The 23902-nt window shown below is 54.6% G+C and overlaps 1 protein-coding gene across 1 annotated transcript in view; it reads left to right on the top strand.

Moving 5' to 3' along the window:
• Nucleotides 1-18695, top strand: part of CPNE3 (copine 3) — a 28170-nt gene extending 9475 nt beyond the window's left edge. Inside the window, exons 8-16 of the mRNA XM_006753845.2 lie at nucleotides 3364-3462; nucleotides 5531-5617; nucleotides 7438-7497; nucleotides 8014-8147; nucleotides 12045-12099; nucleotides 12173-12224; nucleotides 15055-15188; nucleotides 16009-16245; nucleotides 18308-18695. Coding sequence (XP_006753908.1) covers nucleotides 3364-3462; nucleotides 5531-5617; nucleotides 7438-7497; nucleotides 8014-8147; nucleotides 12045-12099; nucleotides 12173-12224; nucleotides 15055-15188; nucleotides 16009-16245; nucleotides 18308-18421 — 972 coding nt within the window. The 3' untranslated portion in view covers nucleotides 18422-18695. The remainder of the gene's footprint in view (nucleotides 1-3363; nucleotides 3463-5530; nucleotides 5618-7437; nucleotides 7498-8013; nucleotides 8148-12044; nucleotides 12100-12172; nucleotides 12225-15054; nucleotides 15189-16008; nucleotides 16246-18307) is intronic.
• Nucleotides 18696-23902: the final 5207 nt, after the last annotated feature.

Below are 23902 nucleotides of genomic sequence, written 5' to 3' on the forward strand. Positions count from 1 at the left end.
CAGGGTCTTCCTCCTGGTCTAACACTCAAATAGACACAAGACAAATTAGCAAGAGGAACTGGCCAGACTTAATTACGTACTAACTGGGGGAGTGCCCCCTGCATCAGAGTCAGAGCCGCAGAGGGAACCCAGGTCTAGAAGACACTCTGAGCAGGACAGCAAGCCTGCGGCCCCTGGGGGCTTCAGAGGCATTGCACGGAGCGCGCGGGGAGAGGTTAGTCTGCCCTGCGAAACGGACAGGGACTCTGACTTCCGGTGATGACTCTCATCGTGGGTCAGGCTCCTAATTTAAATTCTTCTAGAGTCTAGACCAGGGGTGGGCAAACTTTTTGACTCGAGGGCCACAATGGGTTCTTAAACTGGACCGGAGGGCCGGAACAAAAGCATGGATGGAGTGTTTGTGTGAACTAATATAAATTCAAAGTAAACATCATTACATAAAAGGGTACGGTCTTTTTTTTTTTTTAGTTTTATTCATTTCAAACGGGCCGGATCCGGCCTGCGGGCCGTAGTTTGCCCACGGCTGGTCTAGACAGTTAAGGGGGAGCGGAAGTCTCTCTTGAGCCCCAGGTCTCAGTCGTCTTTAGCTCACAATAATCCACATACTACTGAGGCAAGTACAGAACAAAATGAATAGTAGAAAAGAAGCTTTAAAAATAACTTTTGAGAACATATAAGACCTTGCTCCCTGGCATAGACCCTCCGGAAAGCACATACAAACGCCTGTAACTTTTCAGTGTTATACTAAATCTAGAGCTTTTGCTTTTCACACTAAAAGTAGTAATTTGAAGCTTCATTCGATCTGAGAAGCAAGAGAGGCTGTAAAAAACATGCCTAAATCAAAACTACTTAATTGTGTGTAATAATAGTTAACAATGAAACAACGTTTTAAAACTTATCCTGCACACAGTGGCTTGTGCTTGGCTGTTTGTGTGTAGTAATATGTTAACAATAAAACCATGTTTTTAAACTTCCTGCACACAGTGGCTTGCGCACAGGGCACTTTTATTGTTGTAAGTAAACTGATTTTCTGAGCTCACCCTGATGAATGCCTTCCATTCTTAAAAGTTTGTTTTAATGGCACAGACGTGCTCTGCCACATCGTCTGTGTTTCTCTGTGACATCAGAAAGCCGTGCATCTGTGCTTCTCCTGGGGTTTGGCATTGCTCAGAGGTGTGGGAGGAGTCAGCAGAGGGTGGAGCTGGCGGCAGCAGCTCCTCTGCCGCAGTGTGGGTGTGCGGTGTGGTCCCTCCAGCATGGATTATCTTTTCCATAACATCCAGCGAATGGAAAATGGCCGTGCATGCGGCCCTGCCTCACCCGGAAATGCCTAGTGGATGTGCTGTGGTGTGGTGTGTATTCTCACATGCATACTTGTGCACGTGTGTGTTCTCACACACATGTGTGCGCTCACAGACACATGTGTGCTCTCACATACGAGTGTATGCTCTCACATACGAGTGTGTGCTCTCACACGCATACATGTGCACACACATACACGTGCACAGGTTTGGGTGTTCACATGCACACATGTGTTCTCACATGCGAGTGTGTGCTCTCACATGCACACATGTGCGCTCATGTGCATGTATGTGCATGGGTGTGTGGCGTGTGCACTCACACGTATACATGTGCACGGGTGTATGTATGCATGTTTCATTTCCACAAGCACCACTGATACTGTTGTTTAAAGTGGACCATAGTCCTAGTTTTTGAATTCTTGAGACATTAAATGACACAGTCATTATATCATATTCCCCAAACTGTATCTGAACCCATGGCAGCATTATAAATGTCATGTTTTTCTTTAGCACCAAACATTTGCCTGCAATGGGGCAATGTAGTTAGTTACCAGAAATGACAGTTGGAAGCTGTTCTTACATTCCCTGAAGTTTCAGGCAGACTAAACATTCGCTCTTTATAAGCTCTGTTTAAATGAAATCTTGGCATTATCAAAGCTTGATTTTGCCGTAGGTATAAATTGTAGTTTCCTGAATGCAAATCTAAAATGTAAAGTTCTGTTCGTAATAGAAAAACAAAACTAAATGAAATTACTAAATTGTTAAGATTGTTTTTAACTTCATGTTAATTTTAGTCCAACTAGAAAACAATGATTAAGATCATTCATTTTCTTCCCCCTGACACTTGAGAGTCCCACAGAGGGTTTGGGGTTTAAACTGCGTGTCACATGTACAGGGCAGGAGTCGAGCTGTCTGGCTCGTCTGCGAGCAAAGAGCTCCCACCAGTGGACACCCTGATGTCCCTGGGAACTGCGGTTCTGGACCTTGTTTGTGTTTATTAGTTGATCAGCGCTTCGTCTTCCTGGGTAAAATGGGAATAAAGTAAGGGACGCAGACTTCCTGTTCTCCTCGCGCCGGACTCACTCCTGGAGCCGAGAAGGAGCAGTGCCTCTGTGGGGGAGATGCCAGCTCCTGAAGAGAAGGGAGCGGGCAGCGCCGTGGGCACCGTGCACCTGTGATGGGCTGCGGGGGTGGCAGCAGGTGGCACGGCGGCGGGGCCTCAGTCACAGCTCCTTTAACTTCAGCGCCACACACGACATTGTTGTCCGTCCAGAGGCGTTTAACCCTCCGCCTGCTCACCAGCCTGGGAGCCACTGGGTGCAGCACACGCGTTTGCAGAACGAGAGGCTGCTTTGCAGGGACAGAGCTGGAGAAGACGGTGCTTCGTTGGGGCTCACCCCTCAGTCTTGCTGCAGTGCGTGGCCAGGCGCTCTGGTGACTCTGTCCTCCGCTCCTCCGTCCTGGCACCGAGCTGCGTGGACCAGCTCAGCTCTGCCCTCGGCCGGGAGACAGCTAGCACGGAGCGAGCCGACCTGCCCGCATGGGACAGGGACCTCACGGGGCCCAGCGCTTCCCCCGGAAGGCTCCTCCTCATCGGAGCTGCGGTCCTTAGAGCCCCGCGCTCCGGCTTCGTGTCTGACGCTGGCGCAGGCCTCGCCCGGTGGCAGGGCACTCGCCGTGTCCGTAACTACATCATCTAATCATTGCACAGACACCGGCCCCTCCTTCCTCCCAACAGCCTTCAGCCGCCGCTGTGGTTACAGCTGAAGTGGCCAAGGCGCCGGCCAGGGCCCGGTGGGGAACGGAAGCGGCTCAGTGGAGGCTGAACCGTCTGTGTTCACCTGTCTGCCCGGGCTCCGGCCAGGAGCCGTCTGCGGTGGCGAGGGTTCGGAGGGGCCAGCGACTCCCGCCAGGAAGCAGTTCCTGCCTGTCCAGGAGCTACCTATCAGGGAGCTGCGCCTGAACACTGCACTTCCTGGAATGCAAGGGCACTCCGGGTCAGGCCGCGGTGCAGCAGCCCTGGGTCACAGTCCGCCGGCTGACCTCTGTCTGCTGATTCTAGGTGGAGTGCTACGACTATGACAGCGACGGCTCCCACGACCTCATCGGGACATTCCAGGCCACCATGACGCAGCTGAAGGAGGCCTCCCGGAGCTCCCCCGTGAGTCGTGCTCTTGTCTGGGTTCGCCCTTGGCACAGCACACAGACCAGGGCTCGCTCCTGGCTGCAGGTGCTCGGTGAGCAGGTGGTGAGTAATGGCCCGGGATCCAGGCTTGCGGTGTGAGTGTACATGGACACTCAGAGGCTTGGTCTTCTTGGCTACAGGCAGCATCCGTGGTTTGATGGAAACCCTTTGTTCTGAGCGTGTGGCATGTCCTTGGTCACAGTACTCAGTGCCCACAGCAGGGCCGACGCCTGGTTGAACTGTGCGCTCTTACTGCCCCGTCTGTCCTTCCTGGTGGCCTCACCCAGGGGAGGGACGAAGCGTGGGGATGGGACTTCAATTAGGGAATTGTAGCTAATGAATACATGAAACCGAGGGGCCGTTTGGTTTAACTAATTGGGTTTTAAACAAACAAGAGGGGCTGGAGTTTCCGGGGGCCCGGTGGGCCCTGTGTGCCCCGCTCCTGGTCACAGTGCCTCCTCGCAGCCAACGGAGGCGCTGTGGGATGGAGGAGGCTCTCCAACCCTCTGCGGTTTAAATGCAAATGCTGACTTGGTGTTGAGCTGACAGGCTTTGGATTAAAGCAGCAGCAGAATTCAGTGGCAAAGGTAGATATTCTACGTTAAGATGGTTTTCTGAGGCAGAGCTAACGGAAGACATAGGAACCTGACCACTGGAAATACAGCCGCCGGCTCAGCGCGAAGGCTGGTGGTGGTTCGTGGTTTCCGCTCTGTGTCCAGAGCAGTGCGTGCCTGCTTGTAGAAGACGGTGGGTGATGGTGCCCTGGGTGCCCTGTACGCCTCCTGCAGTTTCCCTGAGCCCTGACTGGTGATGGACCAGGCTTCCCATTCCCGGACTAGGCCTGCTCAGTCCTGCTCATCAGAGGCAGGGCCGTCTTGTCGGCTGCTTTTGGTGCCTGGCGGCACGAGGATGCCAGGGGTGCGGCCTTTGCCGTGAGAGTTGATGTAGAGCCTTCTGCATCTGAAACGCTCAGGAACGAGTGTTCACGATGGTGATGGACACTCGGGCAGGACCCGGAGCCCTCAGAAGGTTAGCAGGGTTTTCCTTTACTTCATTTGTCAACTGTATCTCTTCACGCTTGGTTCTTAGAAAATCCGTAACGACTGGTGAGCACAGTCACTTTGTAAGAGCTAGAGAGCTGGCTGGTCAGATGCACCGAGTCCCTGTGCTGTAGCGTTAGGAGCAGCAGTGAGAAGCGAAGGTGTCACTTAGAGGTCGTTACTCCTTCGCTGTGAAAAAAAGAATGAATGAAGCAAGAGAGCACTACGAAGTATGTAGGGCAGTTTTGTGTGGGTGCAGATCGGAGAGGACCAGGCGGCAACTGACATCACGGAGAGGAGGGCGGGGCTGGGCAGGGGGACCGGCGGGGAGGGGGAGGCAGTGCCCTGAGGCGCGTTGGGCCCGTTTCCAACACGTTCCCAGTAGAAGGGGTGCTGTGTTTCACACAGGGTGGGGCTTCACCTCTCTGTTCTGATGGTAGGTTTTTTCTTCTTTTGAAGCAGCATATTTTTGTTCTCTCCGAGGGTAAAGACTGGGAGTTATATTTACTTCCTTTGTTGTAAAGAAGAAAGATTATTGCTTAGAGAATTTGCCAAGAAATTTATACTTACGAGCTATTTTAAAAGGTACACTTATTTTTTTATTTTGTAAATATATTTTATTGATTTTTACAGAGAGGAAGGGAAAGGGATAGAGAGTTAGAAACATTGATGAGAGAGAAATATCGATCAGCTGCCTCCTGCACCCCCCCCACCCCCCAGGGATGTGACTGCAACCAAGGTACATGCCCTTGACCGGAATCGAACCCGGGACCCTTGAGTCCTCAGGCCGATGCTCTATCCTCTGAGCCAAACCGGTTAGGGCAAAAGGTATACTTTTAGCAATGTCAGTGATGAGTGTTTGAGTTACCTAGTTGTTACGTCATCGCCTCGGAGTGGTGCTGGCAGTAGATCGCCGTCAGCGGGGGTTTGATTCCAGGAGGAAGTCGTCATTTACAGTCCACTGGGCTTTCTGACGCACTGGTGACACGCACTTTCCCCCACAGGTGGAGTTTGAGTGCATCAACGAGAAGAAGAGACAGAAGAAGAAAGGCTACAAGAACTCCGGCGTCGTCAGCGTGAAGCAGTGTGAGGTCCGTGACCTGACCGCCTCTCGGGCAGTGCTCACACCCCGCTCCCTGTCGGTGTGGGGATCACCCACGTGGGCACGGGGCAGTGCTCACACCCCGCTCCCTGTCGGTGTGGGGATCACACACGTGGGCACGGGGCAGTGCTCACACCCCGCTCCCTGTCGGTGTGGGGATCACCCACGTGGGCACGGGGGCAGTGCTCACACCCCGCTCCCTGTCGGTGTGGGGATCACCCACGTGGGCACGGGGCAGTGCTCACACCCCGCTCCCTGTCGGTGTGGGGATCACCCACGTGGGCACGGGGCAGTGCTCACACCCCGCTCCCTGTCGGTGTGGGGATCACCCACGTGGGCACGGGGCAGTGCTCACACCCCGCTCCCTGTCGGTGTGGGGATCACCCACGTGGGCACGGGGCAGTGCTCACACCCCGCTCCCTGTCGGTGTGGGGATCACCCACGTGGGCACGGGGCAGTGCTCACACCCCGCTCCCTGTCGGTGTGGGGATCACCCACGTGGGCACGGGGCAGTGCTCACACCCCGCTCCCTGTCGGTGTGGGGATCACCCACGTGGGCACGGGGCAGTGCTCACACCCCGCTCCCTGTCGGTGTGGGGATCACCCACGTGGGCACGGGGCAGTGCTCACACCCCGCTCCCTGTCGGTGTGGGGATCACCCACGTGGGCACGGGGCAGTGCTCACACCCCGCTCCCTGTCGGTGTGGGGATCACCCACGTGGGCACGGGGCAGTGCTCACACCCCGCTCCCTGTCGGTGTGGGGATCACCCACGTGGGCACGGGGCAGTGCTCACACCCCGCTCCCTGTCGGTGTGGGGATCACCCACGTGGGCACGGGGCAGTGCTCACACCCCGCTCCCTGTCGGTGTGGGGGTCACACACGCGTGCACAGGGGCAGCTGGAATCCCCCGCTCCGTCGGTGTGGGGATCACACACGTGTGCACGGGGGCAGTGCTCACACCCTGCTCCCTGTCGGTGTGGGGGTCACACACGTGGGCATGGGGGCAGTGCTCACACCCCGCTCCCTGTCGGTGTGGGGATCACACACGTGGGCATGAGGGCAGTGCTCACACCCCGCTCCCTGTCGGTGTGGGGGTCACACACGCGTGCACGGGGGCAGTGCTCACACCCCGCTCCGTGTTGGTGTGGGGGTCACACACGCGTGCACAGGGGCAGCTGGAATCCCCCGCTCCCTGTCGGTGTGGGGTCACACCCCGCTCCCTGTCGGTGTGGGGGTCACACCCGTGGGCACGGGGGCAGTGCTCACACCCCGCTCCCTGTCGGTGTGGGGGTCACACCCGTGGGCACGGGGGCAGTGCTCACACCCCGCTCCCTGTCGGTGTGGGGGTCACACCCGTGGGCACGGGGGCAGTGCTCACACCCCGCTCCCTGTCGGTGTGGGGGTCACACCCGTGGGCACGGGGGCAGTGCTCACACCCCGCTCCCTGTCGGTGTGGGGGTCACACACGTGGGCACGGGGGCAGTGCTCACACCCCGCTCCCTGTCGGTGTGGGGGTCACACACGTGGGCATGGGGGCAGTGCTCACACCCTGTTCCCTGTCGGTGTGGGGGTCACACATGTGTGCATGGGGGCAGTGCTCACACCCTGCTCCCTGTGGTGTAGGGGTCATATACGGGGGTAGTGCTCACACCCTGCTCCCTGTGGTGTGGGAGTCACACACACGTGCACGGGGGTAGCTGGAATCCCCCGCTCCCTGTAGGTGTGGGGGTCACACACGTGTGCACGGGGCTGCGGAATTCCTCTCTCCCTGTTGGTGTGGGGATCACATGCGTGCCTCTGCTTTCAGGTCACGGTGGAGTGCACCTTCCTGGACTACATCATGGGCGGATGCCAGCTGAACTTCACCGTGAGTAACTGGGAGCTCCACTTCCCCTTGGCAGTGCCTTGCTCCTCTGCAGAGCTGACCCGGCAAAGTGCATGCCTGTGTGGTCTGACCCAGCGCTCTGGGTATGCAAAGCTGTCCTGTCAGTAGGTCTGCCCCTTCTCCCAGAGAGCAGACGATCCAAAGCTGGTTACACCATAGCAGCTCCAGCAGTAGAAAGCGCCAGTCAGGCCAACGTAGAAAGCAAGGCCTGTATCTACAGTCCTGGTGCAGCCCCCGGGCAATCCTAGTGTAGTGCCAGCATGTCAGACTAGCGGCCGGCGGGCCACATGCCTCGTTTGACACGCTTGGCAGTGATTCACGTTTAAGTGTCTGGCAGACAGAGCGCAGGCTGTTTGGGCTGGGCCTGGGTGACCGGCGGGCCACGCCTGTGGTCCCGGGTGTTTGAGAGGACGGGGGGTGGGCTGTGGGCGAGGACCTGTCTTCTGCCGCCCTCCCCGCACCAGCGCAGACGCCCTGCTTCTTGATTGTCACCTGCAGGTGGGGGTGGACTTCACCGGCTCTAATGGGGACCCGCGGTCCCCCGACTCCCTTCATTACATCAGCCCCAACGGTGTGAACGAGTACCTGACTGCCATCTGGTCCGTGGGGGTGGTCGTTCAAGACTACGACGCGTGAGTATCGCCGTGTCCTCACCCCGGAGGCATGTGTCTCCTGCGTGTTCTCTGATCGTGCGGGACAGGCTGCTGAAATGTCTCGTCTGGCCTTGTCTTTCTCCTTGGGGCAGTGTCAGTGTTGACTTTGACCTCTGACCCCGCTCTGCAGGTGCTTGTTGAGAGCCACCGGCTGTGGCAGCCCCGGATTCTGGGGGCTACTCGGGGAAAGGCGTCGGAGGGGCTGAAGTCCAGGCGGCACAGCCTCCAACACGCAGACACTGGTTCTAACACGGCTGTCCCTGGGCAACCGTAAAGTCGTCTTAACGTGACTTTGAACAAGTGTCCACGGATAACGTGACCCAATTGCTGTAAAAGATTTTGAACAAATTCTCAATGGGTGGATTTAAATAGGTCCTTCTGGAGGTTTGCTAAGCAACAGGGGAAAACGTGCACTCGCTCTGTTAGGGCCGGTATAAAATGTCACCTGCTCCGTGACAGTAAAGCTCTCACTTGTTGATGGAGCTCTTATTAACCCATCATGGTGTTTATGGAGCTGGCTCTTTCAGGCAAATGCAAGCAAACCGGAAGCAAAGGTGGCTACGGCAGACCCCGTAGCAACAGTAAAAGAGTGCGTGTAGAACACTTTTTACACAGTCCCAAGGGGAAATGTAACCGGGACCTGTGACTGACAGAGCATCAGAGCGTCTCCACTGAGAATAGCTGGACGTAAACTGACGTCAGTCACAAGTCCTAATGGGCCCGGCACAGAGTGAGAGCTTAGCAGGGCGGCCGAGGGCAGTAAGGGAGGACTCACCTGTGGGGAGGAGGTGTCTTAGGCGGTTCTGGGGTCGGAGCGGAGACTGCGGCCCATCGGCCCATCGAGGTAGAGGGGCTGAGCCTGGGCAGGGCTTTACCCGCTTTTATTTTCCAACAAGAACTGCACGTAAATGACTGGCTTTGCGGTGGAATGAAACTGAAGATCAGGAAGGGGAAGTAGACACCGCAGTGATAGTGGGTCCAGCTGTGCCACGTGGACGCGCGAAGGCACTTTCGACAGGATGTTCATCTGATGGGGCCTCTGCAGGGACGGAGGGGCTGCCCCGGGCCGGGCCCTCTCGGGGAGCTCTGCACTGAGCGGAGGCAGGCGGGCCCCTTCCCCTGACACAGGCGCTCGGGAAGTCCTGGCAAAGCCGCGCGGGTCCTGAGCTGAAGGACGGGGTGGTTCTCTGGGAGTTCAGCAAACCCAGGCGGAGCTTGGGCAGCACTGCCCCCGTGGAGGAGGAACACCGCTAGGATATTAGTAACGCGACCAAGATTATAGCCACAAATTCAGAAAAAACATTAAAAGCTATATGGTGACTCTGAAACTGGTGTTACAGTGGGAAGTCTGCATTGACGGTGCCTTTTTAGGGAGCGTTAACTCCCAGAGTTGGCTCAGAGCACAGGGTGGAACGGGCAGCGTGCCTCACAGAGGCCACTCTCGGCACCTCCATCCCCTGTCCTTCTGTCCTCAGGTCCCTCCAGCCCCTGGTTCCTCCGTCCCCAGGTCCCTCCGTCCCCTGGTTCCTCCGTCCCCAGGTCCCTCCGTCCCCAGGTCCCTCCGTCCCCAGGTCCCTCTGTCCCCTGGTCCCTCCGTCCCCTGGTTCCTCCATCTCCAGGTCCCTCCATCCCCTGTCCCCTCTGTCCTCAGGTCCCTTCAGCCCCAGGTCCCTCCGTCCCCTGGTTCCTCCATCTCCAGGTCCCTCCGTCCCCTGGTTCCTCCATCTCCAGGTCCCTCCATCCCCTGTCCCCTCTGTCCTCAGGTCCCTCCAGCCCCAGGTCCCTCCGTCCCCAGGTCCCTCCGTCCCCTGGTCCCTCCATCTCCAGGTCACTCCATCCCCTGCCCCGTTCTATCCCCTGTCCCCTCTGTCCTCAGGTCCCTCCATCCCCTGGTCCCTCCGTCCCCTGGTCCCTCCAGCCCCAGGTCCCTCCGTCCCCTGGCCCCTCTGTCCCCTGGTCCTTCTATCACCTGGTTCCTCCGTCCCCAGGTTGCTCCGTCCCCTGGTCCCTCTGTCCCTAGGTCCCTCTGTCCCCCTGCCCCCCGTCCCCTGGTCCCTCTGGCCCCTCTGGCCCCTGGCCCCTCCTGCAGACCTGGAGGATGCGTTCACACCTGCGTGTCCACAGGAGGGAGGGAGACCTCAGGAAGTGGTTAGATACAACATAAAATAAAGATCAGCGATTTCTCACTGACCAGCAATAGCTGACTCAAGAAGTTGTGGATAAAAGACCGCATTCAGAATGCAATAAAGAGTGAGAATGAACTTAAGGTCTAGGCTCGGTCCTGAGGGAAAACTACAAAATTGTACTGAGGGATAAATAGGGAATTTATTTAAATGGAAAAATATGCCAGGATTCTAGATAGACAGATGTCATAATGATGTAAGATATAAAAATATCTTCCTAAATTAATTGCTTTTAATAAAAAATTCAACAGAATCCTGACAAAATAATCTTAAAGTTTTCCAGAAGGAAAAGTGACTCAATAGCCGAGGGGTTTTCCAGAGGAAGGCGCTCCCCGGGGAGTGGGTCCAGCGGTAGTGGGGCGTCCACAGGCCCGGGCGCTATGACCGGAGGAGAGCGTGACCGGAGCAGAGCAGGAGCCTGACACAGCCGGTGTGTGAGCTCAGTCTGGGGCAGAGGTGCTCACAGGCGGGACTGAGCTCAGTGAGGCCCGTCTGTATTCATTCCAGACAGAACTGAGAAACGGACCCCCAACACAGGGGTGTGGGCCAAGTGGAGGTCTGCTCCCTGTGGTGCTTGTGGGGGGCACGTGTCTCAGACAGACAGGCAGCTCTGCCTGCCTCAACCCACAGCGCCCCCCTGATCTGGGCAGCACCCCCCTGATCCGGGCAGCGCCCCCCTGATCTGGGCAGTGTCCCCCTGATCCGGGCAGCGCCCCCCTGATCCGGGCAGTGTCCCCCTGATCCGGGCAGCACCCCCCTGATCCGGGCAGTGTCCCCCCTGGGCCGGGCAGCGCCCCCTGGGCCGGGCAGCGTTGGCAGCGGATGCGGAGGGCACCGGGGTGTGTGCGGCCCTCCCAGTGCAGGTGGCTTCTGTTCCCACCGCCTGGCCAAGGAGCAGGTGGAGCCTTGGGGCTCGGGCTGAGGGCACCCCTATGGGACCAGCGGCTCCTTCCGTCGGCTCCAGAACATTTCCGGATGGACTAGATGTTTCGGTCACACACCCCTGAATGTTCCGCAGAAATATGTGCGGATTGTTGGCAGTCTGACAGTGAGGAAGCAGAAATCGTGAAAGAATTTTTATTCACATTAATTAATATTAAAAACTATAAAGATACGGTAAACAAAGTTAAAGACAGATTGTAAGCAGGGAGAAAGGATTGGCATGTGTGACACAGGTTCTGTCCTCAGTGCCAGAGCCGATATGAGTTCCCACAGAGGAGGATGTCCTGATGGGAAATGAGCGTTTTTACGTGGCATTTGTACCACGTTTCTGTGGCCAGTGTATGAATATTCATATCATGTGACTGTAAGTAACCTCATGTCAGTTGAGCTCAAGTTTGACTGCCCAATGAGTTTGCCATAAACAGTGAAAAGAGTTGTGGTTTTTAGGGCTTTATGGATCTGTCATATTTACTCAATGGAACATACAGTATGTAAGTAGAAACGAATGTTAAAAGTACGAATATAAACTCCATTTTTATAAATATACGTGGAGAGACATTTTTCTCCTCAAAGCACATAAAAATATTTAGGAGAACTGCCATATTAACATTTTTCCTCCGGTAATTATGAGTAATCTTTTATCTTTTTCTTTCTTTAAAGATGTAAACATTTAAAAAACTAAGCTCACATTGGTTTTTTTGAGTAAAGATAAAGCTCTGTTGAAAAAGACGATCTTCTCTTTTCCTTTCAGGGATAAGATGTTCCCGGCGTTTGGGTTTGGAGCTCAGATTCCCCCTCAGTGGCAGGTGAGAGGGACCCGTCCCGATGCTGCGCTTCCCGGGGCAGCGACACCCGCTCACCAGCCCTCTTTCCTCGCAGGTGTCGCATGAGTTCCCCATGAACTTCAGTCCGTCCAACCCCTACTGCAAAGGTGAGTGGACGCCTGCGCACCGCCGCCCGGCCGCCCGGCCCGCTTCTGTCCTGTGGGGGGGACTCCCCCGCCCCCTCAGCCTCTGTGACCCGCTCGCCCTGTCTCAGGCAGGAGCGGCATCACTGCTGGGGAAGAGCCCAGCCACGCTCTCCTGCCTTAAAGGGTTTAACAGAACAAAAGAATTCTCTGTCTTGAGACTCGGCAATAAGTAGGGTCACGTTCCTTTCACGTATGCGTAAGTTGATTTTAAAATAAACCCTCTGTGAAATGAGCAGTCAGTCACGGGCCTCCGAAGCCCTCGCGGAGCGGGCGCTGTGCGGGGAGGTGGCCCGCACCGGAGCGTGGACGCGGGTGGTCTCCGCCGTGCGGGCGGCTCTGGCAGATTCCCTCCGCGGGAGGCCACCGTGTGGGTCACGCTTCCCTGGGACGTCCCGTATCCAGGTGCTTCCCCCACCCCCTGGGAACCCCCCTCACGTGCCGAGTCCCCACAAAACGGTGTCAGTGTGGAGGGGAAAGGAGGTGGGCAGAGGCACAGACTGTGGACCGTGAGCTGACTTCCTGCAGCGACAGGCATGTGGGTTCCGACAGCAGAGCCGTCCTCTCGTCCCCACGGGAGGAGCCCTGGAGGCGGTGTTGGGAGGGCTGCCAGGGCGCCTCCTCCTGACACGTCTCCCACCGACGCGGGGCCTGTGTGCGCGTCGGGGCCTGGCTGGCCTTCTCACTGTCGCCATGTGTCTCATGCTTGTGAGGAAATGGGACGGGAGGGTCGTGGGAGCTGAGTGCGATGGCTGACGTGGGCATTCGTTCCAGTCCGTTCATTCTGAGCACCAGGAGCCCCTCTGGGCTGCCGGCGGTGCGGCTGCTCTGCGCCAGGTTTCCGTCCGGAACAGACGGTCCATGGGTTTCAGACAAAGCAGACGCCATGGGGGAAAGACAGCCTGTTCCCAGTGATCCTACCCAGTCACTGGGTGCACTTGCCCGGAAATCGCACATCTCGCTGTTTCCAGAAGGCACAGGAGGCTTTTGGCCGTTCCGTGTTCGTGCAGGGACTGCGGGCAGTATTGGTGAGGAAATGTAATGGATGGCTCGTACACCTCAGACCGCGAGCCAGCGGAGAGGGAGAAATGGAAGAAGGTGTCATTGCGGTGGTTACGGACTCATTTCCTGCAGGCCCTGCGGCTGCCTGTGCCAGTACGATTGCCGTTACTAAAGGACGGACTGACCGCTGGTGACAGCTCACCTTTGCCTGTAAAACACTGCATATGAGCGTTTCGTTCTCGTGCTGACGAGGCCGTTCCTTCCCGAGTGCCCAGGGTCTCGGGGATGCGTGGGGACCTGCCGTTACGGGCGGCCAGGCCTCTGAAGCCTTAAACCACGCCCCGCTTCTCTTCCGTGGCCCGGTCTTCTGGGCATTTTAAAGCCAGAAACCGGTTTGGGTTTTACACTGACCACCTCTGAGGCTGATTCCTTGATGATCACAGCAAGTGTGGGAGTTTCTAGAGAATTCCCGTCTCTTCCGAGTGTCTGACTCAATGCCGGGCAGGTGGAGCAGGGCCCTGGCATGCATCAGCGGTGCTGTGTCTGGGGCCAATGGCTGTCCCAGGCTGCCGCCGCCATCAGGTCTCAGGTCTCAGTGACTCGCCCTCGTCCCCAGGCTCAGCCCTGTTTCTCCTCCACCTGGGGCTCGGGGGTGCACAGCTGCCAGGTGTGCTGCCCCGAGGCAGAGGGGAGCAGACCTGCTAGTCCCAGCGCCCAGGAACCCCCAGGACCTGCGCGCAGCGCGACCCTGGCCCGGGCATGGCTGTGGCTCTGCAGCCGCCTGCGTGCATTCAGCCTTCCTCATGGCACCTGGAAACTATTCCGAAAGTTCTGCAGCGTACCAAAAAGTATACTTTTTGTGGATCTGACAAAAAAAAAAAAAAGAGGAAGATTTTGATTTATTTACACCGGACACCTCTTCTCATATTTTTATTTGACAATCTAAGGCAGTGGCTCTCAACCTTCCTAATGCCGCGACCCGTTCATACAGTTCCTCATGTTGTGGTGACCCCCAATTTCATTGTTACAAATTAAACATAATTAAAGCATAGTGACTAATCACAAAACAATATGTAATTATATATGTGTTTTCTGATGGTCTTAGGCGACCCCTGTGAAAGGGTCGTTCGACCCCCAAAGGGGTCGCGACCTACAGGTTGAGAACTGCTGATCTAAGGCAAAAGGGGTTGGCGCCCCTGACTAAATAGTCAGGTACCGCATGTCTTAACAATTCCTGCAGCGCACGGTGGAAAACTGCTGAGTCAGCGAGGAGATCCTAGACAGGAAGCACCAGTGGCACAGAGCCACAGGCACAGGTGCAGGCACTTCCCCTCTGACCCCCCTGAGAATTCCCAACGCTGCCTCCTCACCTCTAAATGTCGAGTGATGACGCAGCCTCTTCCACAGCCTTTCCCATCAGAGTCCCGTCCCGAGCAGCAAAGCTAAGCGCCCCCACAGGCCTGTGGACAGTGAGTGATTCGCTCGGGGGGTCACACAGTTCTGGGCTGGGAGGTTTAGAGGACGTGGTGTGGAGGTGCGTGCTGCACAGGGTGGGCGAGATGGGTTTATGGTTGTTGGTACGGAAAATGACACATTGGTAAGTACTAACATAAGAATAAACTCCATTTCACGTGCGTACGGCTGTGGAACTTGCCCGCCCTTGTAGCTCAGAGGAGTCCTGGGTATGGACCTGGCTGTCTGAAGTACTGTCTTGTGTGTGATCACATCGGCCGGGGGAGTGCTGGGCGTGGCGTTGCGCCTGAGAACTCCCAACGCTGCTCTTTCTGTCCAGGGATCCAGGGCATCGTGGAGGCGTATCGGGCCTGCCTGCCTCAGATCAAGCTCTATGGACCGACGAACTTCTCCCCCATCATCAACCACGTGGCCAGGTTTGCTGCTGCAGCCACGCAGCAGCAGACGGCTTCCGTAAGTGTCGGTCGCCGGGACTGAGGTGCGGGCCTGCCCTGTTCCGGGCCACTGTCTGTGCCGTGACCTCGAGGAGCCAACGCAGAGCTCTAAGTGCGGGCACCGTCGCCCTCGTCGGGGCGGCATCTGCTGCTGAACTAGTGAGCCTTAAACAGGCAAGAACAGAGCAGCCACCCACAAGTCTTGTCTCCGGGACCTGCCGCTGGGTGCTAGGGCAGTCCCCCCCGTGGCATTCTCGGGGTGAGGCGGGACGAGGACGCACACAGTGTGGGAAGAGTGAATAGGGGGATTCACATCACGTGCCCAGGGCCTGGGCCACGTGGACACTCAGCACCTGCGCTGCTGTTACAAATCCGACGCCCATTCTAGACTTGAAGGACCCGAATGATGGAGTCACAGCTTTGTGTGACATTTCCACTCGTTGATTTGTCAGATAACAGTACGGAGAGAACCCCCCACCATGTCCAGTGTAACGTGTTCTTTAGTTGATGAACAGTCCTCCCTCCTCTATCGGAGTTCACACTCGCTCCCTTGGCCAATACTCTGACGGGGATGACTTTACCACTTCAGTTAAGTGAAGTGTTCATGCCTGTGCCTGCTGGGCGTTTACCCAGAGGCATTTCCACGTCTTGTTCCCGCGGACTGAGGCCGGCATGTTCCGTGCCCTGCCACCCTGTAATGAATGTGCAGCGTTTCCGTGTGGATTCCTTGTCAGCACAGAGGTCAGGCTCTCGAAGCGGGGGTCCTCGAGCTGCAAGTGTCAGCGCTGCCGTGTCACAGGAGCTCCAGCTGCTCACGGGCCGTGCTTTCTCTTTGGCAGCAATATTTTGTGCTCCTGATCATCACCGACGGCGTGATCACAGACCTGGACGAGACCAGGCAGGCCATCGTCAATGCCGCCAAGCTGCCCATGTCCATCATCATAGTCGGAGTGGGTGGTGCCGACTTCAGCGCCATGGAGTTCCTGGACAGCGACAGCGGGGCCCTGCGCTCCCCGTCGGGAGAGGTGGCCAATAGAGACATCGTGCAGTTCGTGCCTTTCCGACAGTTCCAGAACGTGAGTACCGCTGCGCCTCGCCCGACCGACCAGGTGGCTGGGTGGGTGCTGGCCGGTGGGCGGGTTTGCTTCAGGCTGTGGACCTGCGTGCCTCCGCAGTGGGTGGCTAGTCGTTCAACCGGTGTGTGACTGTCTTCAAGGATGGCTCCCCTTTCCTGCCTGACGGCCCAGTCTCTGCACACCTATGCGATGAATTGACCAGCTGGAGGCTGATTTGCCGAGCCTCTCAGGAGACTGTTTACCGGTTTCCTCCAATGGTAACATCTCATAAAGTGGCGCATTGCTACCAGCAAGGTCCCTCCCACAGGGCCCGCCCAGTGGCACCCGTCCCAGCCCCCTCTCCCCACCTTCATCCCTCCTCACCCCGGCAGCCACTAGTTTGTCTCCACTTCTTAGATTTTATCATTTTGAAACTTACATAAATAGAATTACACAGCAGTGGCCCTTGGGCCTGGCCTTTTCTCTCGATGATTCTCTCACAGGCTACAAGCCGCTGCGGGGCTCTGTGCTGCTGAGCGGGGCTCCCTCCCGCCGAGCGGGGCTCCGTGCTGCGGGCACGTGGTTTGAGGGCACCTTCAGCTGCTTCCAGTTGTGCCTGGTGCACACCGGCCGCTGTTAACATCACGCACAGGCTCGTGTGAATGCGTCTCGGGGGAAGTACCCAGAAGTGCAGCTGCGTGTTCAGTTGGCAAAAGCCTGTGGAACTTCCCCGAGTGGCTGTGCCATCCCCCGCCCAGCAGTGTGGGCAGGACCTGGCCGGTGTGCGGTTAAGGAGCAGCCCATGGGGGTCTTTGTGGTGGAGGCAGCTGTGTATCTTGATTGTGGTCACACAGACCTGCCTGATGATGGCGGCACACAGAGCTGCGTGCACACGCACACACATGCACGCGCATGCGCACATACAAGCGCACATGACACGGGAGACTCGGAAAAGGCTGTGCACTGGATAGTGTCACTGTCCTGGGTTTGATAGTCCTGTTGTTACAGAGCCATTACCTTTGGAGGGAACTGGGTGAAGTGTACATGGGACGTCTATTATTTTTACAACTTCCTATGAATCTATAATTACTTCTAAATAAAAAGCCAAACAAATGAATAGTTAGTGAATGAAAGACCAGCATTTGAAGCTGAGGACAAGAGTCATTGCATGTCATAACGCTGGCACCAGAAAAGAGCCGGGCCGAGGTGGGTGGGGTCAGCACCCTCAGCTCATCCCCTGCTCTCAGACTGACCCTGAGACTGGGTGCTGGCGCAGGGGTGGGACTGTGCGGAATCCCTGTCTTCATCAAAGGACAGCGAAGCCCTGGCCAGAGTTGCTCAGTGGTTAGAGCAGCCGTGGGCAAACTACGGCCCGCGGGCTAAATCTGGCCCGTTTGAAATGAATAAAACTAAAAAAAAAAAAAAGACCATACCCTTTTTAAAAAAATATATATTTTATTGATTTTTTACAGAGAGGAAGGGAGAGAGATAGAGAGTTAGAAACATCGATGAGAGAGAAACATCGATCAGCTGCCTCCTGCACATCTCCCACTGGGGATGTGCCTGCAACCCAGGTACATGCCCTTGACTGGAATCGAACCTGGGACCTTTCAGTCCGCAGGCCGACGCTCTATCCACTGAGCCAAACCGGTTTCGGCAAGACCGTACCCTTTTATGTAATGATGTTTACTTTGAATTTATATTAGTTCACACAAACACTCCATTCATGCTTTTGTTCCAGCCCTCCAGTCCAGTTTAAGAACCCATTGTGGCCCTCGAGTCAAAAAGTTTGCCCACCCCTGGGTTAGAGTGTCGCCCACGCACCAGAGTCTCGGGTTCAATTCTCTGTCAAGGGCACATACTTGGGTTGCAGGTTTGATCCCTGGCCCTGGTTGGGGTGCATGCAGGAGGCAACCAGTTGATATATCTCTCTTATCGATGTTTCTCTCTCTCTCCTTTCCACTCTCTAAAAATCAATGGGGAAGATAACCTTGGATGAGGATTAACAAAAAAAGGCGGGAGCGGGAGTGTGGGGAGCAGTGAAAATGTGTTTGCTCATGAAGTCACTGGTTGTGTTCTCCAGGCTCCCAAGGAGGCGCTGGCCCAGTGTGTCCTGGCCGAGATCCCCCAGCAGGTGGTGGGCTACTTCAACACGTACAAGCTGCTTCCCCCCAAGAACCCTGCGACCACCAAGTGAAGGTCTGCCCCCCGACCATGACCAGCCACGGCTCTTCCTGTTCCCCGGCATTTATGCTGTAAACCTAGTTCTCTACGGTTCTTTCTACTTCAAGCGTTTTTTATACTTTCTGGAGGAAAAGTGCTAAGTTAATCTTTACCCAATCAGTTCAGTGGTTGCTTCTGACCGGGGGCTGCAGTGAGGCTGTCTGGAGGAGACACTCCCTGAGGAACGTGGTTTGTTGTTGCGACTGTACTTTCATAGGATGATCTGCCGTTTCCAATGGTTCCCAGTAGGAAGAATGGAGCCTGTTGGTTGTGTGATTCCAGGTTTCTGTGCCACAAGCCCCACCTCGGTGACGGTGACAAGTTCCTGTAACGGTTCAGTGCTTCTCCAGGGCTGATCTCGGTGCGATCCCGCCCTCCTGCTGCAGGCGCTGAGGGGCCGGCCACACACCGTCCCTGTGGCACAGCCTGTACCTCACGCCAGCAGCTGTGCATGTCGCCGCCCATGTCCGCGAGCCCGGGGTCTGCATGTGTGCGCCGCAGCTTGTCCTGGGGTCCCCGTTGTTGGAGCGTTTTCCCGGGAGGTGAAGTGCTGAGCTGCTCTGCTGGGAGCTGTGGGACCAAACCAGCACTCCTCCCTCTCGCCGATGGGCCGCTGCGCATCGGGAGGGACGGTGTCAGACCTTGCTTGCTGAGGCCCCTTACGCTGATTTGTACATATTCACTTAGACATTTTTCCTTTTTTTTGAATAACATTTTTAGTTTGATTTTTAAACTCATGATAATCAAATCACACTTCTCATATAATGTGCTGTGTTCTAAGCCCAGCAAGTACTGTATTAAGCATAAAACCTGGTGTAACTTAAAAAAAATCTAGCTTCTGCCTTCGGATATAGTGGACTTCACATGCTTTTTTAAGAACAGAATTTTCCCCTGATGTTTACCCTTTAGAACATGTTGCTGAGCAAACATGGTCCCATCAGAAGCCCAGGACCGCACGTGCCCGTAGATCACAATCATCTTTAACTTCAGTGTTAAAACTGTGTGTGGGTCACAGTCCTCAGGAGAATGGGCTGTGCTGACAGGTCAGCGCCTGTCCCCGGCTCTCAGACATGGAGGAGGATGCGACCTTCAGCAGGGAGCAGCCCTGTCCGTGTTCTGGTTGCAGCTCTGTCTGCTTGGAAGCTGCAGAGATGGTCCTGGTTTCGTTTCCTTTTGAACCCACGTGGCCCCTCTTAACTCCCAGACCCTAAGTTGCTCCTGCAGTGACAGCACCACCTGCAGGGGGCGCTGGGGCCGCCAGCATGAGGGCTCATTGGTCCCATGCTGATTACATTCCTCACACCATGGCCAGCTGCCTGGGGCTCACAATTTCATATTCTGGTTTTAAACAGAATATTTCCTTTTAAAATTAGATTTTTATTATTCATTCTTGACCAGGTTCATCACTAGATGCTGTTTCTCATAAGAGCTGTAATTCCAGCAAATTAGGGTAATGGATACCTTTATGCAGTTTTGAATAAAAGTAGTTACAATTTCTAAATTACTTTACAAAGTCCTTACAATTTTACATGTCACTTTATGGCATGTGACTTAATATTGTTTTATATTAAACTAGAGGCCCGGTGCACGAAATTTATGTACTGGTAGAGTCCCCAGGCCTGGCTGGCGATCAGGGCCTATCTGTGGGGCAACCAGCGGGGTAATTTGGGGGCCCCCGTTGGCACCTGCCTTGGCTGGCCTGGGGCTTGCAGGCTGGGGGTAGCTCCTGTGTTGAGCGTCTGCCCCGTGGTGGTCAGTGGGCGTCATAGTGACCGGTTGTTCCGCCATTCGGTTGACTTGCATATTAGGCTTTTATTATATAGGGTGCTCCCTTTGTCCATTGTGCCACCATTTATTCCAGTGCCACTAGTTCTCAAAGTGCATTTAGAGACACAGTAACTGAGTCGATGGTCACACCCCTTCACCCGCTATGTTTCCTGGAGACCTGTCTTCATCCGTCTCCCCTGCATGCAGCTGACAGTCACGACGCCTAGCAAGAAGTCTGGCTGTGACTGCGAGAACTTTTTTGTGCCTTTTTGGTGTCAACCTCACAATAAATGTGTAAGTTAGGAATATATGAACTGATGTTGAGTATATCTTTCACATGAATTCCCTTTGGATAAAGTTATTTCTCGATGTGCTGCAATAGTGCCTTGTTTTCATTCTTACTCTCTAAATGTTATCAAAACTAGTAGAAAAGTTTGAAATAAAGTGAATGTAGTATATTAGATGGCTGTGCTCCATATTTTGTTGAATAAAAGAGTTTGGGGGATTTTGTTATTTTGTGGGGTTTGTTAATTTAAAAGAAATTGACTGCATCCAAATTGGTGCAGTAAGGGAAGGGTTATCAGTTTACTGCTCATGTCTTTTTTCTTTTCTTTTTTTAAAATATATTTTTATTGATTTCAGAGAGGAAGGGAGAAGGAGAGAAAGAAATATCGATGAGAGAGCGTCATCGATTGGCTGCCTCCTACACGCCCATACTGGGGGTCAAGCCTGCAACCTGTGCATGTGCCCTGACCCAAATCTAGCCAGTGACCTTCTGGTTCATAGGTCAATGCTCAACCACTGAGCCACACCAGCCAGGCACTGCTCACATCTTATTAGGGTGGTGGGGTCACATCTTGGGCCCTCTGGGACTCAAAAGGGAGCCCAGACTTGGGCTAAGGGTCATGGATGTCACTGAATGCACTTACTACCTCCACTGGGCACAGAGGAGGTAAGTGCCCCTTCTCTTCCAGGTAGCATTTGCCTTGGGTCTGGGTGAATCAGGAACTAGAGGTAAGACCTGGGGCCTTTGAGAAGAATGCATTTACTAAGATCTGGTGGGAGAAGCGTGGTCAACGACCTTGGAGCTTACCAATGTGACAAACTGCTATCCCCCCAGGAAGTCTGCCGCCGTGGCGCACCTGGGATGCTCCCTGGACACTTGGGCTCGACTCACTGTGTCCCTCACAGCTGCTCCCGCAGTCCCACTGCTGCCGCTTGGATCCCCACCACGTCCCCTTGACCCCTTTCTGTCCCTCTGTCCTTTCTCTCCCACCAGCGGGTTCCCAGCATATTCACGAAGCTGAGCGCCTTGGCCTGCTAGCGCAGCCCTAACGGGGTGTCAACAGCAGCACGGCCTATCGGGGTACAGCAGTGCAGCCTATCGGGGTACAGCAGCGCGGTCTATTGGGGTATAGCAGCAGCGATTGATTTTCTTAGATCAGGTGCTGAAGGGCTGGCCTCCGACACCTCCTGGGCTGGCAGGCGGTCCTCTCTGTCCTCACAGGCCTCTTCTCTGTGCACACAGCCTGAGTCCCCGGTGCAGAGGCAGAGGGCCTTACAGGCCGGCCTCCCCCTTGCCCTTTCTCTCCCGCGGTGGGGACTTCTCTAGGGCTGTGTCTGAGGCAGCCCTGAACCCGAAGATGTCAACCCTAAGAGGGCGGGTGCCCCAGCACACACCTGCTGGTATTATCTGCTTTCAAACACCCTCCCATGTGTAGATAGAGGCACTTCTATAGTGTCCTGAGATGTGTTTGTCAAGCAAGGAAGTCAGCATCTCTTGTATGTGGATTACCTGTTTATTTTGCATCCATAAATTCCTATCAATATTCTCTCTCCCTTTAAAAATATCTGGGTTCTGTGTTTCGATGCAAATAAAGTGTAAGAGCTCGCCTTTGCCTTGCTATAATTTACAATTAAGCAGAAGTCAGAGGACAGTGGAGCTGTGCAGGGTGGCACCTCCTGAACTGCAAAGACAGCCCCTGAGATGGGACCCATCGTGCGTGTGAAGCATAATGATCCCTCCTTTGGAAAACTGTTTAAAACTGCCGTTTGAAATTCTCGGTTATTTTTAGATAGAACCTTATTCTGTAGGTCACTCTGTTATTTTTAGATGGACCATTATTCTGTACAATAACTTTTTGTTTGAATAATGGAGAAGATAAAAACTTAGCTGTCTGACCTTGCAGACTGGCTATCTGTGGTAAGGAGGTGGTACTACTCCCATACTCTCATGCCAGGTGTTTGTTAATTATGTACTCAAGGTTACAAGCTGTCTGCAAAAATAACGTAGAGCTCTTCGTAAAGTCTGCAGACAAAGAGCTAGAAAGATATAAATAGGAGCTTCCTCCATGTTTTTGCTCAGAAATTTGGGAGACATCTCCCTCTGGGCCCACTAGCATAATAAAGACTCCTAATTAATTGGCTCATTAAGGCGTCCTATGTTCTGCTCACTGATTTACAATATAACACGTGGATGTTGGTGGAAAACAGGGAAGAGGCAAGTGATGGAGGAGAGATGATGCCCCAACTGCACCAGGCCACGGGGACGAGTGCCAGGGGAAAAAAGGTAGGTGATAGCTCTGGAAAAAGTAAAGAAGACCAGCTTCTGTGGGGGGTCTGGTTGGGGGTGTGGTAATTAATAAGATTTAATCAGTAGGAGGGATGCTCAAGTCCCTGAGCAGAGAAGTCGCATGGTCCAAGGGATGGCTATGATTAGAATGCTGGTGCCCTCCTCCCCAATTCATGTATTGAAATTCTAACCCCCATAGAGGACAGTCTTGGGCAGTGCTCTGCCCTGCTGGGGGGCCAGTGCCCTCATGGAGGCTGCTTCCAGCGAGCAGGGGCTGCTGGGAACCAGGGAGAGGGCCCTCCCTCCTCATGGGGCCACCACCCAGATGGCAGCCCCAGAGCTTTGAGAAGTCAATCTCTGTGGTTCTAAGCCACCCGCTGGTGGTACTGATTCCAGCTGCCCAAATGGATGGACAGTGGTGTGTTAGGAAGATCAGATTTTCCCATGGCAACACGGTTGAGATGCTAGAACACTGCAGGTGAAAGCAAATGTATGCTTGAACAGAAAATACATAGTGAGGTGTTAGCATTTTAGAACTGAGAAATAATGGATAAGTAGAAAGATATAAGAAAGAAAAAGGATTTGGGGACACTGTAAACAAAGGAAGAGGTACTGATTACTCTTAGGTCTGAGTCTGAGAGATTGAAAACGGAGATGATAGTACCTGAAATAGGGTATTTAGAGGAGAATTAAGCAACAGAAGAGCATAAAATTGCACAAGTATTCTATTTTAATTTCTTTACAAGGTGAAGGATTCTTTCCTTTGTTTTTTCCTTTTATCAGACTCTTTTCAGGCCCTCTTTTCACATTTTCTTTAAAAAAAAAAAATCTTTACTGTTGAGAGTATTACAGATGTCCCACTCCCCACCCATTGCCCCCCGCCATCTGGTTCCTGCCCTGCCCCAGGCCTTCACCTCCCTATTGTCTGTGACCATAGGTGATGCATATATGCATATAAATTCTTTGGTTAATCTCTTCCCGCCACCCCTCCCCCCTTCCTTCTGAGATTCATCAGTCTGTTCCATGTTTCCATATTTCTGGTTCTATTTTGTTCATCAGTTTATTTTGCTCATTAGATTTCTTGTATGAGTGAGATCATGTGATACTTGTCTTTCT

Source organism: Myotis davidii, unplaced genomic scaffold, assembly GCF_000327345.1.
Source record: "Myotis davidii unplaced genomic scaffold, ASM32734v1 scaffold272, whole genome shotgun sequence".
Lineage (NCBI taxonomy): Eukaryota > Metazoa > Chordata > Mammalia > Chiroptera > Vespertilionidae > Myotis > Myotis davidii.